This window comes from Mesoplodon bidens, assembly GCF_964165515.1.
Source record: "Mesoplodon bidens genome assembly, contig: HAP1_SCAFFOLD_206, whole genome shotgun sequence".
NCBI classification, from domain to species: domain Eukaryota; kingdom Metazoa; phylum Chordata; class Mammalia; order Artiodactyla; family Ziphiidae; genus Mesoplodon; species Mesoplodon bidens.
Genome location: NW_027672582.1, coordinates 743,303 through 768,251, shown reverse-complemented (window position 1 = coordinate 768,251; position 24,949 = coordinate 743,303). Strand labels below are relative to the sequence as shown.

The window sequence follows — 24,949 nt, the reverse complement described above, 5'->3', positions numbered from 1 at the left end:
TCAGTTGCTTCATTTGCAAATACTTTCTCCCATTCTGAGGGTTGTTTTTTCATCTTGTTTATGGTTTCCTTTGCTGTGCAAAAGCTTTGAAGTTTCATTAGGTCCCATTTGTTTATTTTTGTTTTTATTTCCATTCCTCTAGGAGGTTGGTCAAAAAGGATCTTGCTGTGATTTATGTCCTAGAGTGTTCTGCCTATGTTTTCCTCTAAGAGTTTGATAGTTTCTGGACTTACATTTAGGTCTTTAATCCATTTTGAGCTTATTTTTGTGTATGGTCTTAGGGAGTGATATAATTTCATACTTTTACATGTCCCTGTCCAGTTTTCCCAGCACCACTTATTGAAGAGGCTTTCCTTTCTCAACTGTACATTCCTGCCTCCTTTATCAAAGAAAAGGTGACCATATGTGTGTGAGTTTATCTCTGGGCTTTCTATCCTCTTCCATTGATCTATATTTCTGTTTTTGTGCCAGTACCATACTGTTTTGATTACTGTAGCTTTGTAGTAGAGTCCGTAGTCAGGGAGCCTGATTCCTCTAGTTCTGTTTTTCTTTCTCAAGATCGCTTTGGCTATTTGGGGTCTTTTGTGTTTCCATGTAAATTGTAAAAATTTCTGATCTAGTTCTGTGAAAAATGCCATTGGTAATTTGATAGGGATTGCATTGAATCTGTAGATTGCTTTGGGTAGTATAGTCATTTTCACAGTATTGATTCTTCCAATCCAAGAACATAGTATGTCTCTCCATCTGTTTGTGTCATCTTTGATTTCTTTCATCAGTATCTTATAGTTTTCTGTGTATAGGTCTTTTGCCTCCTTAGGTAGGTTTATTCCTAGGTATTTTATCTTTTTTTGTTGCAGTGGTAAATGGGATTGTTTCCTTAATTTTTCTTTCTAAACTTTTGTTGTTAGTGTATAGCAATGCAAGAGATTTCTCTGTATTAATTTTGTATCCTGCAACTTTACTTAATTCATTGATTGGTTCTAGTAGTTTCTGGTGCCATCTTCAGGATTTTCTTTTTTTTTAATTTATTTTTTGGCTGCGTTGGGTCTTCATTTCTGTGTGCAGGCTTTCTCTAGTTGCTGTGAGCAGGGGCTACTCTTTGTTGCGGTGTGCAGGCTTCTCATTGTGGTGGCTTCTCTTGTTGCAGAGCACAGGCTCTAGGTGCTCAGGCTTCAGTAGTTGCAGCATGCAGGCCCTAGAGCACACAGGCTTCAGTAGTTGTGGCGCATGGGCTCAGTAGTTGTGGCACGCAGGCTCAAGGGCACACAGGCTTCAGTAGTTGTGACACACGGGCTCAGTAGTTGTGGCTTGCGGGCTTAGTTGCTCCATGGCATGTGGGATCTTCCCAGACCAGGGATCGAACCCATGTCCCCTGCATTGGCAGTGGGCTCTTAACCACAGTGCCGCCAGGGAAATCCCTTTAGGATTTTCTTTGTATGGTATCATGTCATCTGAAAACAGTGACAGTTTTACTTCTTTTTTTCCAATTTATATTCCTTTTATTTCATTTTCTTCTCTGATTGCCGTGGCTAGGACTTCCAAAACTATGTTGAATAATAGTGGTGAGAGTGGACACCCTTGTCTTGTTCCTCATCTTAGAGGAAATACTTTCAGTTTTTCACCATTGAGAATAATGTTTCCTGTGGGTTTGTCATATATGGCCTTTATTATGTTGAGGTAGGTTTCCCTCTATGCCCACTTTCTGGAGAGTTTTTATCATAAACGGGTGTTGAATTTTGTCAAAAGCTTTTTCTGCATCTATTGAGATGATCATATGTTTCTTTTTTTTTTTTTTTTTTTTTTTTTTTGCGGTACGCGGGCCTCTCACTGTTGTGGCCTCTCCCGTTGCGGAGCACAGGCTCTGGACACGCAGGCTCAGCGGCCATGGCTCACGGGCCTAGCCGCTCTGCGGCATGTGGGATCTTCCCAGACCAGGGCATGAACTTGTGTCCCCTGCATCGGCAGGCGGGCTCTCAACCACTGCGCCACCAGGGAAGCCCGATAATATGGTTTTTATTCTTCAATTTTTTAATATGGTGTATCACACTGATTGATTTGCATATATTGAAGAATCCTTGCATCCCTGGATAAATCTCACTTGATCATGGTGCATGATCCTTTTAATGTATTGTTGGATTCGGTTTGCTAGTATTTTGTTGAGGATTTTTGCATCCATGTTCATCAGTGGTATTGACCTGTAATTTTCTTTCTTTGTGATATCTTTGTCTGGTTTTGGTATCGGGGTGATCGTAGCCTCCTAGAATCAGGTTGGGATTATCCATCCTCTGCGATTTTTTGGAAGAGTTTGAGAAGGATAGGTGTTAGCTCTTCTCTAAATCTTTGATAGAATTCACCTCTGAAGACATCTGGTCCTGGATTTTTGTTTGTTGGAAGATTTTTAATGACAGTTTCATTACTTGTGATTTGTCTGTTCATATTTTCTATTTCTTCCTGGTTCAGTCTTGGAAGGTCGTACGTTTCTAAGAATTTGTCCATTTCTTCCAGGTTGTCCCTTTTATTGGCATATAGTTGCTTGTAGTAATCTCTCATGATCCTTTGTATGTCTGTGATGTCAGTTGTAACTTCTCCTTTTTTATTTCTAATTTTATTGATTTGAGTCCTCTGTGTAATGTAGTATTTTTCTCTTGTTGTTTTCAAGATTTCTTTATCTTTGGTTTTAAGAAACTTCTAAAAAACTTGATTATGATGTGTCTGGGCATGGTTTGCTTTTAATTTGTCCTGTTTGGAGCTCATTGAACATTTTGAATGTGTAAGTTTATGACTTTTATTAAGTTTGAGCAATTTTCAAGTCATTGTTTCTGAAATTATTATGAAATCCTTACAATCCTTACAATTCTAGAACTCATAAGCTAAAATTATATTTCCAGATCTTTAACCTGAAGAGCTTAATCATTAAACAAATGATTAAGTTAGTTAATAAACCATCTTTGGATACCTGAACTATTTCTAAGAAACAGATGCATAAATACCACTCACTAAAGCAACTGTTAAGAGAGTAAATATTTTGAGTGACATGCATTTGCGAAGTATTCGTACGAAGTTGATGCTTATGTCCAGAAATGAAAAGGCCAGTAAGCATTTAGAATGCACAAAACAACTTGCAGCAGCTTTTCATGAGGAATTTGTTGTGAGAGAAGATTTGATGGGCCTGGCAATAGGAACACATGGTAGTAACATACAGCAAGCTAGAAAGGTTCCTGGAGTTACAGCTATTGAGCTAGATGAAGATACTGGAACATTTAGAATCTACGGTGAGAGTGCTGATGCTGTAAAAAAGGCTAGAGGTTTTTTGGAATTTGTGGAGGATTTTATTCAGGTTCCTAGGAATCTTGTTGGAAAAGAAATTGGGAAGAATGGCAAAGTTATTCAAGAAATAGTAGACAAATCTGGTGTGGTTCGGGTGAGAATTGAAGGAGACAATGAAAATAAACTACCTAGAGAAGATGGGATGGTTCCATTTGTATTTGTTGGCACTAAAGAAAGCATTGGAAATCTGCAAGTTCTTTTAGAGTATCATATTGCTTATCTAAAGGAAGTAGAACAGCTAAGAATGGAACGCCTGCAGATTGATGAACAGCTACGACAGATTGGTTCTAGGTCTTATAGTGGAAGAGGCAGAGGTCGTCGGGGCCCTAATTACACCTCCGGTTATGGTACAAACTCTGAGCTGTCTAACCCATCTGAAACTGAATCTGAGCATAAAGACGAGCTGAGTGATTGGTCATTGGCGGGAGAAGATGACCGAGAGAGCCGGCATCAGCGTGACAGCCGGAGACTCCCAGGAGGAAGAGGCAGAAGTGTTTCAGGGGGTCGAGGTCGTGGTGGACCACGTGGTGGCAAATCTTCCATCAGTTCTGTGCTCAAAGATCCAGACAGCAATCCATACAGCTTACTTGATAATACAGAATCAGATCAGACTGCAGACACTGATGCCAGCGAATCTCATCACAGTACTAACCGTCGTAGGCGGTCTCGTAGACGAAGGACTGATGAAGATGCTGTTCTGATGGATGGGATGACTGAATCTGATACAGCTTCAGTTAATGAAAATGGGCTAGTCACAGTTGCAGATTATATTTCTAGAGCTGAGTCTCAGAGCAGACAAAGAAACCTCCCAAGGGAAACTTTGGCTAAAAACAAGAAAGAAATGGCAAAAGATGTGATTGAAGAGCATGGTCCTTCAGAAAAGGCAATAAATGGCCCAACTAGTGCTTCTGGCGATGAAATTTCTAAGCTACAGCGTACTCCAGGAGAAGAAAAGATTAATACCTTAAAAGAAGAAAATACTCAAGAAGCAGCAGTCCTGAATGGTGTTTCATAAACTGAAAAGTTCCTAGTTTACAGTTCTTTTACATTACATTTTACAATAGTGCTTGTACAAGCTTGCCAAAGATAGAATATGGATCGCCGGTCTTTACATCGCACTTTCAGTTCCTCCATTTGGAATTCAGAAAGGGGAGGGATCCTGAAGAAATCATATGTTAAACATAACTTTGACACCTACTGTGTTATAAAATATATCATCAGATGTGCCTTGAGAATAGTATATGTAACATTAAAAAAAAGTTGCTGGCAAAAAACAACAACAAAAAAAATACCACTCACTAAATATAATTTTGATTTACTCTCATTTCTTGGAATGACAGTATATTAACAAATACGAAAAAATATGCAAATTCACCGGATGATTATTTGCCACCTCAGTTTTTCTTAAGATGATATGTAGTAGATGCCCATGGAAAAACTACCTAAATCACTCTTGCTTTTCTGTCTTCTAGTTTTCTCCTATGTCTGGAGAAAAGAAAAGCTGGTTACTTTAGTTAAAGATGATCATTAATATAATTGGTTGACTATTCTAGGCATTTTTCTCTGTTTCTTCAGTAACTAGAACAATGCCTTTAACATACACCAAAGCACCCAATTTAAATCTGTTGATTCAACTGTGGCAGTGAAGATAAACACCAAGATTGAGCCTAAGCTATCTTTACAACAAGAAGTACCCCTTTCACAATGTAAAAACATTTGTTTTCTGGGGTATGGGTGGGGTATGGTATTAGCTCCATAAGTTAGAAGAGAAAGGAAAAACTTATAGAAAGAAAAAAACTCCAATAAAGAAATTAATAGGACTGGGAGGATAAGAAAATAAGACACCAAAAGAAAAAAAAAATACAAAAAGAGGACTAAATTGGGTGAAAGGAAGGACAAATGAAAAGACATAGAATGTGACGGATAAAACATAGCAGTTTGAAACACTAGCCTTTTACCAATGAATGTTTTATTATTAGAAAAAGAACTTTCCAAGGTCAATAGGACAATCAATTATCAACTACTTAAAATACTAATGATGTGTAGGAGTTTCACATTTGGGCTTTGGACAGAGGTTCAGCTCAACAGCTTCTCACTCCCTTTCCTCTCTTTCTTCTCCTCCTCACCTCTACTCCTTCCTCTCTCTTTCCTTCCCATTCCCTCAGGACTACCTGTGCACATACCCACAAAGATCAAAAAGTCTGTAGAGAAATGCACCCACGCAGACATTTATACCTAGAAACACATATGGTCAGATTCAGGAGACCCATCTACACAGTTCATGTCCACGTGATGCAGAAAAACACACCCACAAGGAGATATCCACAACCTCAGTTTTCACACAAAGACAAAAAGAAATCTAAACCTCACTTCATTGAGATCGAATATATACAAAATAAAATGTACCCATAGTAAAATAAATATTTCAGGAGTCCTTCTGTTATTTCCACATATCATTACACAGAGGCACCAGCCGCTTTATCCATGCTGACTGCTGCATGTGGATCACTCTCTTCAAATTCCACGTATTAAAATCCTCTGTCTGCTTCAAGCACCAGTTTAAATGCCATTTTCTACAACATGGAGCTTTCCCAGATCACTTCAGCCAAAAATAACCTCTCTCCTCTTTAGAGGAGATTTATGTAGTAGTTTATCTGTACCAGGCACAGTCTGAGATGTTTTGAGTGTTTCTGTATAACTAACTGTTATTTCCTGCTTTTAAGTTATCGGGATTCACTTATGGATAACATTTATTACTCTCCCCCCCACCCAAATGCTTTATTCAATAAATAGCCTTTGATAGATACTACTCTGTACTAATGGGAAAAAACTGAGGCACACAGAGGAAAGTAGCTCAGACTGAGAAATAGTGGTGCTGCTCTCCTCTGTGAGGAGGCCGGGGATTGTGGTCTTTGCAGCAGCCTCATGTTTAGAATTGCCCTCCCTGCCTCTGCAACTGGTCAGGAGAGTGGAGACTAACTAGGAGGAACGGAAAGGAGGGAGAACTAGGAGTCAGTGTTCCTCAGCTGTACAAGTAGAAAGACTACATCTTGTCAAGGTTCTCTGAGCCAGTTGGTTTCCTGAAGAAACCAACTGTATTTAAACTGAATTACCAACTGAAATTAAACTGAAAGGAGTCTGAGGCATAAAATCGTCATGCTAATTTACAAATTTATATTGAGAAATATAATCCCGAGGGACCTGGAATACTCCTACATGCTAGTCAGGTCATTCTCTTCGTATAGGTCCATTTACACTGTAAGTTACATTCTAGTCAGAAGGCACTTGATGAGCCTGTAATCAAGCCAGGCATGTGAATGGGACAGTCTCAGATGCTAATGTCACTGGGCTGTTGCCCCTGGGGGACATACCTGATGAGAAGTAGGTATGACCTGGACGACATTGGACACCTTTGGACCCAGCCTTGCTGTTTGGCTCCTGTTTTAGAGTCCTTTTATTACTGTGGCCCTTCTTTTCAAAAACAACTGGACATGTGAGTATTCTGCAGTTTCAAACATCTTATAATCATATGTTATGTCCATTTCCTCTCAACTTGATTGAATTGAAGGTTGCAAGACTTAGTGGAGTTTAGAAACAAACTTTTTATCCATCACTAAGTTGCTACGTGACCTCAGGCTAGTGTTACTTTACTTACAGGTGATTCAGTTTCCTCGTATATAACATGGCAAAACAGTACCTGGGTCTGGTTGAGGGTAAGGACTGAATGAGGTGATGTGTGTAAAGGGCCTGGCACATAGTACTTTTTCTCAGTCAGGGTCAATTCTCCTTTCCTCCTTGTGTTCCTGAATTCTTAACTTCCATTTACAGATCACTGTCTAAGTTAGGTCATTGCCAGAGATGGCCAAACTCACCTATTATAGGAGAATTTTTTTTATAACATCATCCGCAGATAGCTGCTTCAAATTTCATCCAGCAATCCCACTTCTGGTTATATATCTGAAGGAAGTGATATCACTATCTCCAAGAGATATCTGTACACGCATGCTCATTGCAGCATTATTTATAATAGCTAAGACATGGAAACAACCTAAGCGTCCACTGACAGATGAATGGATAAAGAAGATGACATCATGGAATATTTTTCAGCCATAAAAAATAAGGAAATCCTGCCATTTGCAACAACACGGATAGACCTTGACAGCATTATGCTAAGTGAAGTAAGTCAGACAGAGAAAGACAAATATTGTGTGATCTCACTTATATATGGAATCTAAAAAAAACACCAAACTCATTCAAACAGAATAGATTGGTGGTTGCCAGTGTCAGGGAGTGTGGGTGGGAGAAATGGATGAAGGTGATCAAAAGGGACAAAATGCCAGTTATAAGATTAATAAGTTCTGGGGGTCTAATGTATAGCCTGGTGACTGTAGTTAATATATTTGAAAGTTGCAGAAGGAGTAGATCTTAAAAGTTCTTATTACAAGAAAAAAATCATAACTCTGAGGTGATGGATATTAACTAAACTTATTGTGGTAACCATTTCACAATACCTACATACATCAAATTATTATGTTGTTCCCCTTAAACTAATACAATGTTATGTGCCAATTATATCTCAATAAAACTTGGGTGGGAGGAAGAATTGTTGCTCTTTGGAGGCCATTTGCTCCCCAGTACACACCCCAAAGCCCAGTGCTCTATTGCTTGAGGATTATTTTTGACACTTATTTAATACATAGATTGAAAGACTGTGCCCCTAGACATTCTGATTCATTAAGTCTGGGGTGAGGCCAGGAAATGTATATTTTCACAAGCTTCCCAGTGATTCTGATGTAAGGCCAGGATTGAGAGCCATTGGAACAGACGGCCTTTTAAAGTTCCTGAAACGGAGTCCTCGGGACTCATTGGGTGGGCACGTGCTGCCCTCTAGTGCCTCTAGCTGCTTGCTACACTTCTGCGTAGCGCAGTAACCTGCTGTGAAGCGCTGGTGGTCTTGCAGATACTACTCTGGGGTGTGTCCAACTCTTCCTGTCCAACTCTTGGGCATTAATAAAAATGCTAGCATATAAAAATGTTGCTTCTGAATGGAAGAAGCTATGCCTCTGTCCCCATCACCTGAGACATCTAAGGTATTCACTAGTGTTTTCTGAGAATGAGACACAGCAAAACTCCTAAGTAAGGCTTGTGTGGAGGGACAAAATCACATCAGTGTCCTGTCAGGATTTTTTTTTATCGGGCTGTGATATGACCCATGGTGCATATGAATCAGTAATCACGAACAGTTTCCTGAAGAAATTCTACTATTACAGTAATTGTGGCACTGGAGCATTATCATGCAAGCAGGGTCCAGCTTTACCAAGTTTTCTAGAAACAGACGAATCTGAATCCTTTACAGTTGTGTAACCCTCCAGAGTCCACAGAGGCCTTTGATGTACTTCATCTCCCTTGTTTGCCGTTCAGGATACACCATGAGGCAGGAAGGGCAAAGCTGAAGGTCCACGCCCACATCATTAAAAGCAACAGTGGCCATGATCAAAAAATCTACAAACAGTAGATGCTGGAGAGGGTGTGGAGAAAAGGGAAACCTCTTGCACTGTTGGTGGGAATGTAAATTGATACAGCCACTGTGGAGAACAGTATGGAGGTTCCTTAAAAAACTAAAACTAGAACTACCATATGACCCAGCCATCCCACTACTGGACATATACCCTGAGAAAACCATAATTCAAAAAGAGTCATGTACCACAATGTTCACTGCAGCTCTGTTTACAATAGCCAGGACATGGAAGCAACCTAAAGTGTCCATCGACAGATGAATGGATAAAGAAGATGTGGCCCATATATACCACGGAATATTACTCAGCCATAAAAAGAAACGAAATTGAGTTATTTGTAGTGAGGTGGATGGACCTAGAGTCTGTCATACAGAGTGAGGTAAGTCAGAAAGAGAAAAACAAATACCGTATGCTAACACATATATATGGAATCTAAAACAAAAACAACAACAAAAAAACTGGTTCTGAAGAAAGTAGGGACAGGACGGGAATAAAGATGCAGACGTAGAGAATGGACTTGAGGACATGGGGAGAGGGAAGGGTAAGCTGGGACGAAGTGAGAGAGCGGCATGGACATATATATACACTACCAAATGTAAAATAGCTAGTGGGAAGCAGCCGCATAGCACAGGGAGATCAGCTCGGTGCTTTGTGACCACCTAGAGGGGTGGGATAGGGAGGGTGGGAGGGGAGATGCAAGAGGGAGGAGATATGGGGATATATGTATACGTACAGCTGATTCACTTTGTCATACAGCAGAAACTAATGCACCATTGTAAAGCAATTATACTCCAATAAAGATGTTAAAAAAAAAAAAAGACAGTGTGTGGACTTCCCTGGTGGTGTAGTGGTTAAGAATACACCTGCCAATGCAGGGGACACAGGTTCGATCCTTGGTCTGGGAAGATCCCACATGCCACGGAGCAACTAAGCCCGTGTGCAACAGCTACTGAGACTGTGCTCTAGAGCCCACGAGCCACAACTACTGAGCCCGCGTGCAACAACTACTGAAGCCCGTGCGTCTAGAGCCCATGCTCCGCAACAAGAGAAGCCACCACAATGAGGGGCCCGCGCACCGCAGCAAAGCCCAAAATAAATAGATTAAATAAATTAATTTAAGAAAAAAGAAGTGATCCATTAAAAAAAGAAAAACGATGGTGTGTTCATTACATGAATGTGCCCTTGTTTAGGAAGACGCTGATCCCACTGTCCTATCCACACAAGCACCCTCTGTCAGTGGGTACCAAATCAATAAATAAACCAGTACTAAAAGTCTGCTCTGCAGAAAGGCATAAGATTGTCATTTGACTCTACCTCAGCTCTGAGACAGAGGAGCAAGGGTGGATAAGTTGCTATAGAGCAGTTTGCAGCATATGGTTTTAACAGTTTGGTGGGATGACAGTGGCTGTGGATTATCTGTTAAGTAAATAGTAAACTCGTTGGAGCTGGTGCCAATGTTGCCAAATTTGGTGATTTTGTCTGGGGCAAAGAGGTCAGGCTAATGGAAGACTAAGCAGTGTTGCAGCAGTAGCTGCAGGAAGCAGGAGCTGGTTGTGTAGGAGATATAGTGTTCTATGCACCTCCTCTTCATTCCATTGGTAACCCTGGGGTTCTGAGGATGGCCGAACGAGCAACATCTGACACTGGACCTATAAGACTGAATGAAGTTTATTAATTACCTACATTCATAGTCCAGGGAAGGAGGACCCCAAGCACCACGCAGTGCCATACCGGTTCAGGTTAACGGGAGACTGTGAACCTTTGCAGCAGCATAGAGGCCGGCAGCAGCTGCAGGAAGCTGGAGCTTGGTTTGATAGGAATAACGACAGTAATAAAAGATTCAAGCCACTTTGTACGTATCTTGATCTACTGCTAAAAAGCTGATGCAAGATGTTTTTTCACTGATTATTGTTTACCTGTCATTCAGTGCTCTTTAGTTGGAAAAGTCTTCTCATTCCTGTATTATGGAATTTACAAGTTCAGGAAAGATGTTGAAATGGCTCAAATTCATCCCGTCTTCAGGGTGAGACTCTTCTTAAATTATCTTAAATGTAAGGATCTATTTTGTATTTATTTTGTTCTGTAAAAACAGGGCATTTAAGAAAAACATTCACGAATCCATTTTTTTGCCAAATTATTTTCAGAATATTCTTCCTTATAGGTAGCAAAAAATCCCCTTATGCTAACGATTGGGTTTTCTTGGCCTTTTGTTTTTTAAATTGTGGTAAAATATACTCAATATAAACTTTACTATTTTAACCACTTTTAAGTGTACTTGTCACTGACATTAAGGACATTCACAGTGCTGTGCAACCATCACCATCATCCATTTTCAGAACTTTTTCATCATCCCATACAGAAACTTTGTACCCATTAAATAACTCCCTACACCTCTCTTTCCCAACTCCTAGTAAGGCTGGTTCTTGATTCAACTCTTAATAAGGTGGGTTCTTGATTGTGAATTAATCTTGTCTTTGAAACTAGGTTTTTAAGTGTCTTGAGAGCAGGCAGGTAACATAACTCAAATGTCTTTGTACCTTTGACACTGTCCAGCTTAGGGATGAGACTGGGAGGACTCCTTCTTTAACTCTCAGTAAGTTATTTAAAAGAACAGAAGCTATGTCCTTTCCTTGACACATTAATCACTGTTCTTTTCCTGAACCTCTTGATACTGACCACCTATATTGCCTGTGGCATCAAAACCTTCACCGTCCAAGACTTAACAAGACAATGTGTGCACTGTCCTCTTGTGTGTTTTCTAGTTATCTTCCCAGTACAGGTGATATAGTTCATGGAGTTCCTCTGTAGTAGGAGGAAGAGAGACAGTAGCCACTGTCTGTTTTAGGGCAGACTCAGTTATCTGGGGATAGATGCCCGACTGTTATCTGAAAGAAGAAGGCTGAGCCAACAGGATATAGAGAATAGAGCATGAAAGAGTATTTGCTTCCTGTGACTTGGCACCTTTAGGCTCAGGCTCTACACTGTGTCACATGAGTTTCTCCTAGACAAATAAAGGTCTGTGATGCTATGCATGACGGGAAACAGGAGGGCTTTGTGATGCAGTCTACTGGTCTGGTTCTGTGCTCTGTGAGGCAGAGATGATAGGTCTAGAATTTGGAGGCATTAGGTTCTAAGACCCTGAAAGCCTAGGAAGCCTAGAAAGGGGGATGGCTAGTGAGGTTTAGATTATGTTGAGGCCTACCTTTATTCTGTGGGATGTTGGATATCCTCTTTACACTTATGGCTGCATCATCATTATTGCATTAATTATTTGGCAAGTGAGAAAGAATTACCAAGATTTAAGATTGGGACCTAACAGGAGCTGCTGCTGGGTAGGGAAACGCTATGACTACGACTGAACCAATTAAGCCTTAAACAAGGTTTTATCCCCTCACTGTCTCTTGTTACTCTTAACCCCTTACCCCCTTTTTGTTTTTTAATGGAGGAAGTTTCCTCATTGGATCCCAGAACAGCTTCATATTTGGGTGATTCTTCTGGTTGGTGGACATTTAGGGCCTTGGATGGCTAAAGTCCTTTGGCTACTGTGCCACCCATCCTTTATTCTGTTCCTCCCTTTCTCTTGTCTTATCCTGATCTCTCCACAGAACTTGTTCAGGGAATGGGGGTGGAGGTATGGAGTATGAAGAGCCTAAAAATGAATCAGAAATAAGAGAAAGGAAATGATGGTGTGAAAAAGGCAGAGTAGGAAAAAGCAAGGTAGGAGAATGCGTAAAATTGGAACACAGAAAAAGCTAGGGAAATATTTGCAGGTTTGTCTCAGTTTAGACATGAAAAGAAGAGAGCACCCCAGCTTCACACTCTCTTTTGCCTTTCAGCGTCACCGGAGAGTCAAACAAAGGGCTAAAGATAAAACATCAAGAGGTAACGTCCCAGTCTCTGCTCTGACTTCTCTCCACTGTGGGTGAGGCTCCCATGAACGCTGTCCCTCAATGACCCCTGGTGCCAGGCACCAAGTGCTCTAACCACTGAAGGCCCAGTTCCCCAAGTGGACAAATTCTCCCAGAAGACTTTTTTGGGTGGGAAATCAGAGCCTGGGAATATTCCAGAATTCTCCACCTTACCCCTGGGAATGAAGAGGAAGTAGAGGAGTGAGTAAGTAAGGGCTCTGTCCTTAACTGTGTCATGTACTAGTTTTATGACCCAGTGAACGTCGCTTCAGCTCTCAGTCTTGTTATCCATAAAATGGGCACGGTGATGCTGTCTCACTCACAGTGTGGTTGTGAAGGTCGAAGGAGATTAGGTCCAGGAGAGCACGTCATACCTGGTTACGTTGTAGTCAGACGTGCGTCAGAGCACTGGCTCTCCTGTCATTCAAAGATCTCCAGCTTCCTGTAGGATGTCCCTGAATCCTCTCCCGTTCCATGTAACACTGTCTCCTGGTTTCTCAGCTAGGAGACTTTCCCGGGAAGAAGCTGAGAAGCCATGGGAGCTGCTGTCTGTCATGAGAAGGTGATCTCTTGCTCTTTGCAGTCTCCCACCTCCCAGCCTGGCCTGTGATCATTTCTCCACTTGGCCTGGGGCAGGGTTGGGGAGGAGCATAATGGCTGGGAGGTAGCCAGACACAGTGGAGCCTGGACACTGGTTGAGGGTTCCCAGAGAAGAGGGTGGGATCAGACGTCTCAGGAGACAGGAGTCCTGCAGTTCTGCTCTGGGCTAGGCTCACGAAGGTCCTGGAATTCAGGATTTGACTAGTGCAGGATTTAAAACTACATGGGTTTTCACTCAACCACAAGACAAGTTAGGAGGCTAGATAATTAAGTGCATACATCAGTCATCATTTTCATATTCTTTACAGCTAGACCCTTTCAAGGGCAGACCCCTGGACCCTGCTGACATACCTCCTCTGGTTTTATCTTCAGGGAGGCCAGTTCCTGGGACAGCCCTCGGGCAGGAGCTTGTCATATTATCCTCCTCTTAAGATCTCTAGAGAATAGGGATTGGCTTCCAAGAGATGTTGTGTATGCCCTGTAATCCCCAGAATGCAGAGTTCCCACAAGGACCTTCGTAGCCCCAAGTGAGGCTGACTCCAGGTTCTATCTGGTGATGTTCCTGGTGCTGCACCATCAGGTAACCATGGGCTCCCCCATCTGCCTGGTTGCCTTCTCCTAGTTCAGCTTCTCAGCACAGGTCAGCAGAGAACTCACCCACCTCCCAGGCTCTCAAGGCCCTGCGTTCCTTTCAGTTGTCTGAGACTTTGCCCAACAAGCCCCAGGCTCTCAGCCCAGCACACCATAACTTGCCAAATGACATTTCCCTAGGAAGACAAGTAGATGAGTAAACACCCAGTGGGTGCAGGCCTCAGAGTTTACAGGGCTAAGGGGGGCAGTGTCAATCTCCAGGCCACACACTTGAAAAGAGGCAGATGTCATTCCATGAGTTACAAACGGTTGCCATGTTTCCCTTCCCAGCCAGGACTGGCTTCCTCAGGAGGGGAGCGTGCGGCAGATCCTGTGTGCAGATCCCTGCTGCCAAACCTGCAACGCTGTGGCTCTGGAGATTCAGCAGGTAGTGGCGGGTGAGAACACTGATCTCCCCCACTTCAGGGGGGTCATCGCAGGGCTCTTCTTGCCTAGAGGTTTTGTCCATGTCTAATGTGTCTTTTGAACAGAGTCTGGAGCATGGCCCACACTCCAAAGACCTTTCACTTCCATCTGCTACCCTCACAGTGTCACAGAAATCCTTAACCCAGTCAGCTGCGCAGTCAACTGGTGCAGCCAGCATCCATGATTTCTGGGCTGAACACCTCATGCTAAGGCAGGGATTTCAAGTGCCAGAGATGCCCAGGGGCCCAGAGACTATGTTTTCTTCAAGGATTGAGGAACCTAGGGTTTCAGTGAAGCTGCAGGAGATGATGCAGAGCAACCTCAACCTTGTCTGTGAGAACCAAGGCCATCAGCCTTTAAATTCCCAGGTCTCTCCGCTGACCCTGAACCAAGAAATTACTACCCTGATACATCCTGTGGCCTTGCAGACGGTCACTGTCCTCCCTGCCCACCTGCCGTCCCTGAGTCCTGAAGTCCTGAGGCTTCTTGAGCTACATGTAAAAAAATGGATGCATTTCCAGAGGTGGGGGCTCCCCAGACGTGTGGAAGAGTCTCTGAGGCAGCTTATGCCAAATCCACCATTATTTTACCAACCTGTATATAACCAACCAGTTTCTTTCATTCAGAATGATACTTCTCAGTTCTCTGTTGAGAGATTTGGGACCATTTCATACCAGAACTGGGGTCCATGTATGGCTGGCCAGCCTACCCAGGCCTTCTGGGTTTCTGAATGGTCCATTATGGACCCAGAACAAATACACTGTTACCAGCAAATCCCAAACCATATGGCTCTTGCCGTGCCCTCTTCAGCCCTTAAGGAATTAAGTGGCCTTTATCTAATGCCTGGGCAACAGGCTAATGACTCAGTGGGCCATGTGCAGCCGAAATATAGCCAGCTATTCTGTGGTCTTCCTTCTCTGCACAGTGAGTCCCTGGGTGACGCCTTCTTGGGTCCTCAAGGCCTCTCCATGAATGAGAACATGTCCAAGCCCCGCTTAAAGGACCCTTTTTTTTTTTTGCATTTTTTTTTGCATTTTTTTATTAGTTTCTGCTTTATAACAAAGTGAATCAGTCATACATATACATCTGTTCCCACATCCCTTCCCTCATGCATCTCCCTCCCTCCCACCCTCCCCATCCCACCCCTCCAGGTGGTCACAAAGCACCGAGCTGATCTCCCTGTGCTCTGCGGCTGCTTCCCACTATCTATCTACCTTACGTTTGGTAGTGTATATATGTCCATGCCTCTCTTTCGCTTTGTCACAGCTTACCCTTCCCCCTCCCCATATCCTCAAGTCCATTCTCAAGTAGGTCCCATTCTTCCCGCAGCAGCATGCCAGGAGGCAGCTGGAATTCCACCTCCAGAGACAGTTGATTCACCACCGCCGGGGCCTGCCGCAGAAGATCCAACAGTCCATTCAGTTGTTCCTGTCCCCCACTAACCAGCAGACTATGTCCCGGAGCAGCACATCCCTAGACAGTGTGAATGGTCCCCGGCCTACATCTCTAGAGGCCACTGGGGCTGATGACCCATTCTCACCCATTGTGGACCCAGTGACAGTCCCCCTGCCACACTTGTTTGACCAGACCAAGGCAATATTGCAGAGCCATATCGACTCCAAATGTGGGCAGATTCACCAGGGCAACATCCCTGCCTGTGTATATAGCCCTTGGGAGTGCATAATTCCTGGGGGCCTGCAAGTGGCTCCCTTCACCTGCATCCCAGAAAGCAAGCCCCTGGAACTACAGGCAGCAAGTGACTCGGACCTACAACAGAAAATTACACCCTGGATGCCAACGGCCCTTGATCAGCAGCAACAAACCTCACCAGATGCTGTCATTGAACGTCCTAAGCTGCTCCGAGCCCTGTCCGAGGGAGCCATTGAGAAACTGGAGACAACTTTACAGTACAAGTGTCTGGCCTTCTTGTTAGGGCTGCCGGCTCTTTATTATGTGGCTCCCTCTAGGGTCATGGCCCCAGCAGTCACTTCCCAAGCTATGATCACAGAGATGGTACCTAGGCCTATCAAATTCCCAACAGAACCTCTGACTCAGATGACCTCACCTGAAGAGCAGGGTCTAAGTCCTGGGTCAGGCTTTCAAGATGCCAACAAGGCTTGTGCAGACATTGCAGATGAATTCCAGGCTGAAGTGCAGGTGGAAGAAGTAATTGAGATGGTGCCTCTAGAAAGTCAGACAGAGCCTGCGAGGCCCTCCTCACTTGGATAACACATCTTGGCCAAACTAAATTTCCATCTGAGAAAGAAGAGGCTAGAGATACAACTGGGAATTCCCATAAAGTCAAGGAAGTCCAGGAAACAACTTGTAGCAACCTCAGAGAACATATGCACACAGGAGTCTCTTGGGAGTCTAAACAACCAAGGAAACACACTGCTCCAGGAACTCCCCATCCCACGAGATATGCCACGTGCCCCAGATCCAGAATGCCTCTATCTCAAGGAACAGCTGGCCACTGAGTTGAAGGCAGTGTATCAGAAACAGGAGCAACCCAGTTCCAGTGCAGTATCCCATGGTTCTGTCCACTGGGCCTCCAATATCTCGCAACCCAGTGGGGACCTGACAGAGGCCCAGGTGCTCTGTGGTCAGCTGGAGGCCAGTGTGAACAACCACAGCCTGAAGGAGCCCTGGAGCCCTGAGCCCCAAAGCCCTGACAAGAGCAAGGACTTAGCCCAAGTACCCACACTGGCAGAAAAGAGAGAGGAACCAGGCAAACCCAAATCGGCCGGGGACCACAGAGAAGGGGATGCCGTGTTTGCAGTCTCCTCCACAAGAAAGAAAAGCCACTCTGCTGAAACCGAGAGGCCAGAAGGGATGCTTCTGAATGGGACACCCTGCAGCCCCTGGCGACGGAGACATCGCTTTCACCCTGGTGCTCTCTGTCAACACTGTCCCCAGCATCGCCCTCAGCTTAAACTCCCAGAGCTACCTCCTGGAGTCCCTGGGGGGAAAGACTCTGAGAAGAATGACCTGCAAGACAGTCAAGCCAAGCTCAATGTCATCCTCAAACCAGCAAGGGTTCCTGAGAATGCCCAGCCTGTGGTGCCTCAGGTGTCACAGGGCCAGCCTTTCCTGGGCCAACTCTCTCCGGGTTAAGCCGTTGCAGGGCCAAAGTTTACAAGGTCGGGTTTTTCAGGGGCAGGTGATGCAAGGCCGTACTCAAAAGAGGCCCAGCTTTTCAGAATCTGGCTGGAGAAATAAGATGAAATCTTTTCTGCACTTTATTAACCCCAAGACAAAAGGCAAAGGGCATGAGGAGTCCATGTCCTCCACATCTGAGAAAGTGGCCAACACCAGAAAAGAAAATGTGGAGAAGAGCCTGGCTTCAGCCAGAAGTCCCAAGGGGCAAACTAAGATGGAGAAGACAAGAGGGGACCCTAAGGCCCAGTTTCCGCCCACTGAGAAAGCAGGTGGGCTTGGCGTTCTTGGATGTGCCCCACTCCCCAGACAGTAAGCTCCGGCACCGCCCCCGCTCCCATCAACCCCACTCTGCCTCAGTCCTGGGCATCCCCTGCCGCTGCCCTCGGCACTGCACTGTCCTCGAGTGGCTTGTGTCACCCAACCAGGGAACCCACCCTAATTCCCAACTCTCACCTCGGAGGGAAGCACTGGTCTGCTCAAGAAGACCCAGCTCAGTCAAGAGACTTTGTAGTCTATCCAACGTCAGCATTCCTTGAAGAGGACTGCTACTGTCATTTTCATTGACGTGCAGGTGGACAGAGGTGCCACCCAGAATACACTGTGTGTCTCTAAGTAGAGAGGTGTGCATCTGCTCCTTCTCTCCACTGCGGTGCGTTCAGGGAAGGCATAAGGGAGGTAAATGTCCTTCCTATCTGGGGAAGGGGCTTTAACCCACACTTAAGCTGCGTAGCATTCCACCCCACCCCCATCCTGGACTACGGGTAAAGGGACTTGAACAGAGAGGGAAGGCCCTTGTCTAAGGTACATTGAAGGTAGAGGTCAGGCTTGAATTTTATCATGGTGTCCTTCGGCCCAGAGGAGCAATGTGGACGTGAGGCTAGAACTGTCAAGGAGGAGTGGCCAGGAATCTCACAGGCAAAATTCACTGATGACTTCTATATGTGCCCACACTCTGGAAGGGAGGTTTTTAGGAGAGTGCCAGTGTTCCAGCCTTGAGCAGGTGCTTTGTGTTTATCAACAGCATATAGGTAATATGACAACAGTCAAAAGCAAATGATAGAGTCTCCCCTCTCTGCTCCCTGTTGGTTATTGGTTAGATATTTCTGGGGAACTCACTTGGGAGGCCGCTGTAGCTCTCTTGCCTCTATCCCACCTCCACTGTCTATCAGCTGCATGGACTGAATGACACTGGGAATGAAGATCACAGTAGAACATGGAGAGGGGCTGGTCCCCACTCCCAAGGGTAGGCAGGGAGAGAAGCAGGGAGGGAGAGCATGTAGATGGAGGTCTGAATATCTGGGGTAGAAGTTGACATGTTCCTGAAGAGGGCATGATAAGAGAAAAGGCTGGTTAGCTGTGCACTCTAAAGAACCTTGAGCCAGGAAGCCAACCCAATACCCAAGTGCTTTTAGGGGATGGAGATGAATAAACTGAGTTTTGGTCTGTTGTCCATAGTGTGATGAAGAGCAGTGAGTTGAGCCTTGTTTTCAAAGGCAATGCATATTAATTTACAATTTCTGAATACTCACCCTCAACCCCACAAAACTGTTTTCCAGTGTCAGGGATTGGTATAACTATAAATCTGTGTTTTTGCTCAGCTCAAACATGAAGTCAATGACTGTGTTCTAATCTTGATATATCTCAACTTTGCCCCCTTTTTTCTGTGTTTACTGCCTTTGCTTGTTAGATTACTCATCCATTCTTGCCTAAATAATACAATAGTGTCTCATATCCCCAGGGCTTAGGATAGTGGTGGCATAATAATACCTTAATAGTACTTGAAAGTCTGGGCTTAGGAGGCAGACAAATCATTACATTAGTATGATGAGTGCTATGGAATAGGGAATGCTGACACACGATTACTGGGTACTCAGCTCATGAGGACCTCAGGTCACAATAAAAATAACCTTGATTATGCTGTACACCTTAAACTCATACAGTGCTGTATGTCAATTATATCTCAAAACTGGACAAAAAAGAATTTAAAAAATAATTTTGAGAAATATCTTACACTCGGTTAAAATATTTACTTACTATATGCAAGGGACCATAGCTAACATGACAAAGACACAGGACTTGCACAATGGAGCTCATGATTGCATGGGATAGTCTCACATGCCCAAATTGTCTAATCAACACATATACTTGAATGTCTAATATTCACCTCAAACTATAGAACAATGAACTCCTGATTCCCTGCTCCAAGCCATCATCTAATTACACGTATGAAACAGTCTCCAATCACAGTATTCCCAACATCACTTAATGGCAGCTCCATCTTTCTAGTTGTTCAGGACAAAAACATTGGTGTCATCCTTGACATTGTTTCCCTAACTGTCCATATCCAGTCCATCCTGTTGTCTCTACCTTCTGAAATGAATTCAGAACATGATGACGTCTCTCACTCACTCTGCTGCTATGATTCCTGCAGTAGCGTCATAACTAATCTCCCAGCTTCTGCCTGAGACCATACTTCCAACAGTCTATTCTCAGCACAGAAATGTGATGGTCCTCAGGGAAGGTCCTGGCTGTAGAAGACTAGATAGAAAGACAGATTAAGATTGAATGATGTTGATGATGATGAAGATGAATATGAAGGAGGAAGAGGAGGAGAAGAATGAAAGAAAGGAAGGAAAAGAAGGAAGGAAGGAAGGAAGGAAGGAAGAAAGAAAGGGAGGGAGAGAAGGAAGGGAGAAAGATACGTAAAACCATGAGACTGGATAAGATCACCAAGGCAATGATTGTAAATGAAGGGAAGGTCTAAAGACAGGCTCCGGGATACCTCAACATTAAGAATTTGGAGGACAAAGTAGGTACGAATAAGCAGAGACTGAGAAGTAGCAGCCAGTAAGGTAGGAGGAAAACCAGGAGTGTGGCATACTGGAAGGCAAGAGAGGAAAGTATTTCAAGGAGAAAGTGATCAACTGCGTGAAAAGTCGCCAATCCGCCAAGTAAGATGAGGACTCAGAGTTGATCGTTAGATTTAACAACACAGAGATCATTCATGGCCTTGAGAAGAATAGACTCAGGTGAGAAGTGGAGGTAAAAGCATGACGGGAGTGGATTCGAGAGAGAGGAAGAGCAATTGGTGATAGCAAGTGTAATCAACTGCTTTAGGGAGCTTTGTTCCACAGAGGGGCAGAAAAATGAGATAGCATCAAGAGGGCTTTTTAAAGGTAGGAGATATAGCATGTTGGATGTTGACGGAAAAGATCCAGTCTAGAGGAATAAACTGATGATGGAGGAGAGAGAGGGAGAAATGCTAGAGCAATGTTGTGGTGCAGAAGTAACATAAGAGGAGTGAGTCACAGGTTGAAGGGTTGGCCTTGGCTAAAAGCACAGACGTTTCACTGATGGTTAAGTAGAGACAAGGTGACAGTAATGTGGAGGGACTCTGTGTCTCATGAGAAGAGTGGTTTTTCTACAATTAAGAGAGCAGGGCAAATACCTAAGGGGGCGAATGAGGAACTGGGAAGGATCATGGCTGGGGGGAGGGGCTGATCCATAGAGCCAAAGCCGGAGACAAAAAGGACTTCTGGAAGTTGCCATGTCAAGGTGTTTTATTAGGGCCTAAGGAGCTGATGGCAGCATGTGAGCCCAGGTGGGCAGGACAAAACGTTGAAGCTGGTGATCGCCTGGTAACAGGTACGGCATCCTAGTGTTCAGCCGGGGACCAGGGAGTTTTGGTGTTTGGAGGAGACAACTGGGAAGCAGCAAGACAAAGAGGCTGCCCTGAGTGGTTGGGAGGGAACTCTGGACACCTCATTTCTCTCAGAAGTTGGCACCTCTGTAGTCCCACTTTCTGACCTACCACAGAGGAGAGAGTAAGGGCAGAAAGTGCTGTGGCTTCCTCATGGTGAGGTATGGGGGACTGTGGGATGCCCCCGCCTCAGTGTTTCCTAAGGAAACCCAAGATGGCTCAACATACCATCAAACCAGGAGGTGGGGGCAGGAATCTCTTCCTCTGATAGGACTCAGCACTTAGCACAGTGTATCCACTCCTAGCAGGATGCAGAAAAGCCAGATGGGAAGAAGCATGAATGTGTCCCTCCTCTGAATGGTGATTCTGTGCCTAAGAGTTGGGGGCCCAGCCCCTGGGGGTAGAGAGATGAGCTGGAACCAAGACCTTCAGGATTCTCAAGTCTCAGCAGACTTAAGAGCTGAGAGAAGACAGGGTCAGAGCCTATAATTCACGCAGGATGTTGTAGAGGGATGAAGCCTTGCTCATTCCATCCTGTAACCCTAGCACAAGCCCCACCTTCCAGCTCCCCCTAGGCTCAAGAGGTAAAATCAGAATGAAAACTCTCATGGCAGGGCACAAACTCAAGTATTTACTCTTCCAGAATTGGTGGTAGATTCTAGGAGTACATCAATGCTTGCCTGGGACCTTTGGAGTTTCCTCTGCCCTCTGAGGTACCACATTGTCATGGCGAAAGGTTTTGACCTTCTGGAGCCCTTCTCCTGGTCTCTGAGGAAAGCAATTCAGAATTGTATAGAGAGAATTTAAGGCAACTGCCTTCCTGCAGTGGAGGAGAATGGCTTCTCCACAAAATCACTTCTGTGAAACACTAAGTCCTAGCGAACAGGGAGCGTGGCTGCTTCCTTTTTGTACCTCCTCACTGCAGCCCACACAGAGAGGGCAACAAACACAGGACGGGCACAGGAATAAACCCCACAGAGATGCTGCATCCTGCACCATGTGAGAGAACAATAAGGATAATCTTATTTTAATAAGCCAAATCCTCTTAAATTTTAAAAATATTTATAACACAAAAGTCTCACTGATCTCTGTGTTTAAGGGTCAGAGCAGCAAAAATGTAAATGTTGGATTGGGCCAAACTGGAAGCTTCCATGAGAGGAGCTCAGAAATGTTCCAGCTAGAGGAAGATGTGGGGAAAGATCTGGGACACAGCCTAGAGAATGGCCCAAAAGATCAACTGTTGAATGACCCAAAGAGCTCTTCAGGTAAGGATCTGGGGTATGACTCTGAGAAAGACCTAAACAGTCAGATGGTGAGTCTCTCAGAGAAAAATTCAAGGGTGTCAGCAAAGAGTCTAAGTCGGAGACAACTGGAAAATGTCCTAAAAGGACATTTGAGCAAGAAGTTGGAGGACATACATGAGGGCCGGCTCCCTGAGACTGTGCGTAATTCATGGCATGCTATCAAGCAAACATTGCTTCTTTCTGTGAAATCCCACACCCAAACAAAACAGAGAAGTTTGCCATCATCAGTGGGTGAGGCCTACCCCCCTGAATACCTTCCAGGACCTGACTTTTGTTGATTCCAGTCCACAACAGTTGCCGGAAGCCCATATTAAAAGGTTTCATACGAGGATGTTGTGGGCCCTTCCCCGCAAGGTCCTTGAATCCATCCAGATCTTTAAATTGAAAGATGCCTCATGCCAGTCCTTGTCTCATGCCAACTTGCCCTCCTCAACCAATGTGATTTCTGAGGCAGACTCCAAATCTGGGAGCTTCAAGTCCTTGAGAGGAAGCTATGCATCTCTCCATGGAGACAAAGTGGGAACAACAAATTCAGCCCCTGACCTGGATCGTTCTCTCCCTGCCACCTCGCCTGTGGGCAAAGGAGGACAGAGGGTCCTGAGACAACCACGCTCTGATGTCAACCGTGGGCTGGCAGAGGGTGTTCAGAGAATTAAGGATGCCAGACAGACTCGTCTGCCTGTCTCCCTCTGCATCACAGGGAAAGCAGGTCATAGACAGACTCAACTAGCCAACAGATATCCCCAAAAGCTGCTTGCAAAGCAAGCTGGGGCCAGATATGAGCCGAAGCATAAGAGTGTGAGTTCCAGTGATAAAGGAGAAATGCAACAGGGCAAAAAGGTGGAGAAGTCAGAACCTGTTTCAATGCCCAGATGGTCTAGGGAGGTATTCACGGCTGAGGAGCTTGATACTCTTCAATTAAAAACTAGTGACATGTTGGCAACTAGCAAGCCAGGGAGCTCCCAAATGATAAATGTGAATGAGAATAAAGTAGAAACTACCGTGACCACTGGAAGCCCCCCACCCAAATTACCAGTTCCCCAAGATCCTAAATCATTAGACCTTAAAGAACAACTGTTCAGTGAGTTGAACTTTAAACTGGAGAACAGGGAGCGTAGCCAGGCTCAAGGCCAACCCACTGACACATCCCTTGCTTCAGATAACTTGACTTACGAGGCCTCACTGACTCATGCCCAGGGCGTCTCAGGTGGGGACATGGGAGCTTCCCAGGTGCTGCATGTCCATTTGGAGGACAGAGGAATCAGGATGGAGCAGCAGCAGGAACCTTGGGTCCCTAAGCATGCCTTAAGGAGGTGCCAGGATAAGAATTTCCCACCAACTGCAAAGAGAGTGAGCCCTCTGGAGCCCAAGGCAGAAGAGCTTGATCGAGGGGATAAAGGGTTCGGGACATCCCAACTTAGGAGGAAGCGTTTCCCTACTCAGGAGATGGTACTAGAGAAGACACTTGCGAGCAAGTCTTCCCAGATCCTATCACAGAAGGGACAGCCTCTTCCTGAAGGCCATATCAGAAAAAGAATGAAGCACTTCTTGCAATGGCTTTTTTTCTGGGATAAAATACAAAAGGCAAGAAGATGCCCAGGAAAAGGGCAGCCCCATATCAACTGTGCAGAACAGAGGCCTAGTTAAAAGTAGAGCTGCCTTGACTGGGACAACTGAAGCTCAGAAAATCGCGACAGGCATCAGGAAGTTCCTAGATGAGAAACCGGGGTGTCAGTATGCAATGGATGTCACCTACTCTCAAGAGCCCCTTCCTTCCCCAGTGCAGTTTAGGAAAACTCAGCAACAGGCGCAAGTGCAGGTCTGGACAGAGCCTGTCCAGGGGCATCCTTTCAACCACAGGGTTCCCTCCTGTAAACTGACAAATATCAAGTCCTGCCATCAAGAAGCTATCTTTGCTGGCCAGAGTTATCCTCCAAGTAGTACAAGACAGATCAGAGATAAGAAGAGACACCCCCAGAAAGTTGTGGCATTCAAGGACCAGCGACTGTGTCACAAACATCCCCCACCTGTGTCCCACAGGGAGCCTGTGCCCCATCCAAGCCCCACCCGCAGGCGTCAAGCTGGCCAGGCACCTACCACTGCGCTCAGCACTGCTGAAGGCCCTGTGTTCAGACATCTGTCTCTACTGTCTAGACAGAAAACACTTCCCCAGGATTTCCAGGAATGAAGACTTCCCATCCAGAAATAACTCCTTCCTTGTAGAGGTTATTGATTCTCCCCAACAAATATTTATCTAATAATAGTGTATCTTTTCTGTGTACTGTGTACTGTGTTGGGGGCATGGGTTTTGGGTAACTCAGGGCTTATGTGTAAGGGAAAGGATCGAGATAGTTCAGCTCTTACTGATTGTTTCCTTTT

The 24,949-nt window shown here is 44.7% G+C and overlaps 3 protein-coding genes across 10 annotated transcripts in view; 2 read left to right on the top strand and 1 right to left on the bottom strand.

Moving 5' to 3' along the window:
* The window catches only part of LOC308609960 (transducin-like enhancer protein 1), a 63,312-nt gene that overhangs the window by 22,506 nt on the left and 15,857 nt on the right, over positions 1 to 24,949 (bottom strand). For 2 of the 8 annotated variants that reach the window (XM_081259234.1, XM_081259235.1), the window contains exon 5: positions 10,760 to 10,923. The exons of the other annotated variants lie outside the window; for them this stretch is intronic. In XM_081259234.1, coding sequence (XP_081115360.1) covers positions 10,903 to 10,923 — 21 coding nt within the window. In that variant the 3' untranslated portion in view covers positions 10,760 to 10,902. The remainder of the gene's footprint in view (positions 1 to 10,759; positions 10,924 to 24,949) is intronic. 8 annotated transcript variants of the gene reach the window in all.
* LOC308609959 (RNA-binding protein FXR1-like) lies at positions 2,986 to 4,427 on the top strand. Its single transcript, XM_081259227.1, has one exon. It carries the CDS (start codon positions 3,035 to 3,037, stop codon positions 4,340 to 4,342), a length of 1,308 nt encoding a protein of 435 aa, XP_081115353.1. The 5' UTR covers positions 2,986 to 3,034; the 3' UTR covers positions 4,343 to 4,427.
* Positions 12,202 to 22,039, top strand: LOC308609968 (protein SPATA31F1-like). Its single transcript, XM_081259238.1, is given in 8 exon segments — positions 12,202 to 12,725; positions 13,253 to 13,313; positions 14,273 to 14,389; positions 14,391 to 15,441; positions 15,719 to 16,633; positions 16,637 to 17,509; positions 17,511 to 17,828; positions 17,830 to 22,039. Coding segments are annotated over 8 exon segments (3,765 nt in total). The 5' UTR covers positions 12,202 to 12,568; the 3' UTR covers positions 18,103 to 22,039.

What these genes read in the sequence shown, in the direction of transcription:
- LOC308609959 (XM_081259227.1), top strand. Translation starts at nt 3,035, where the DNA reads ATGCATTTGCGAAGTATTCGTACGAAGTTGATGCTTATGTCCAGAAAT.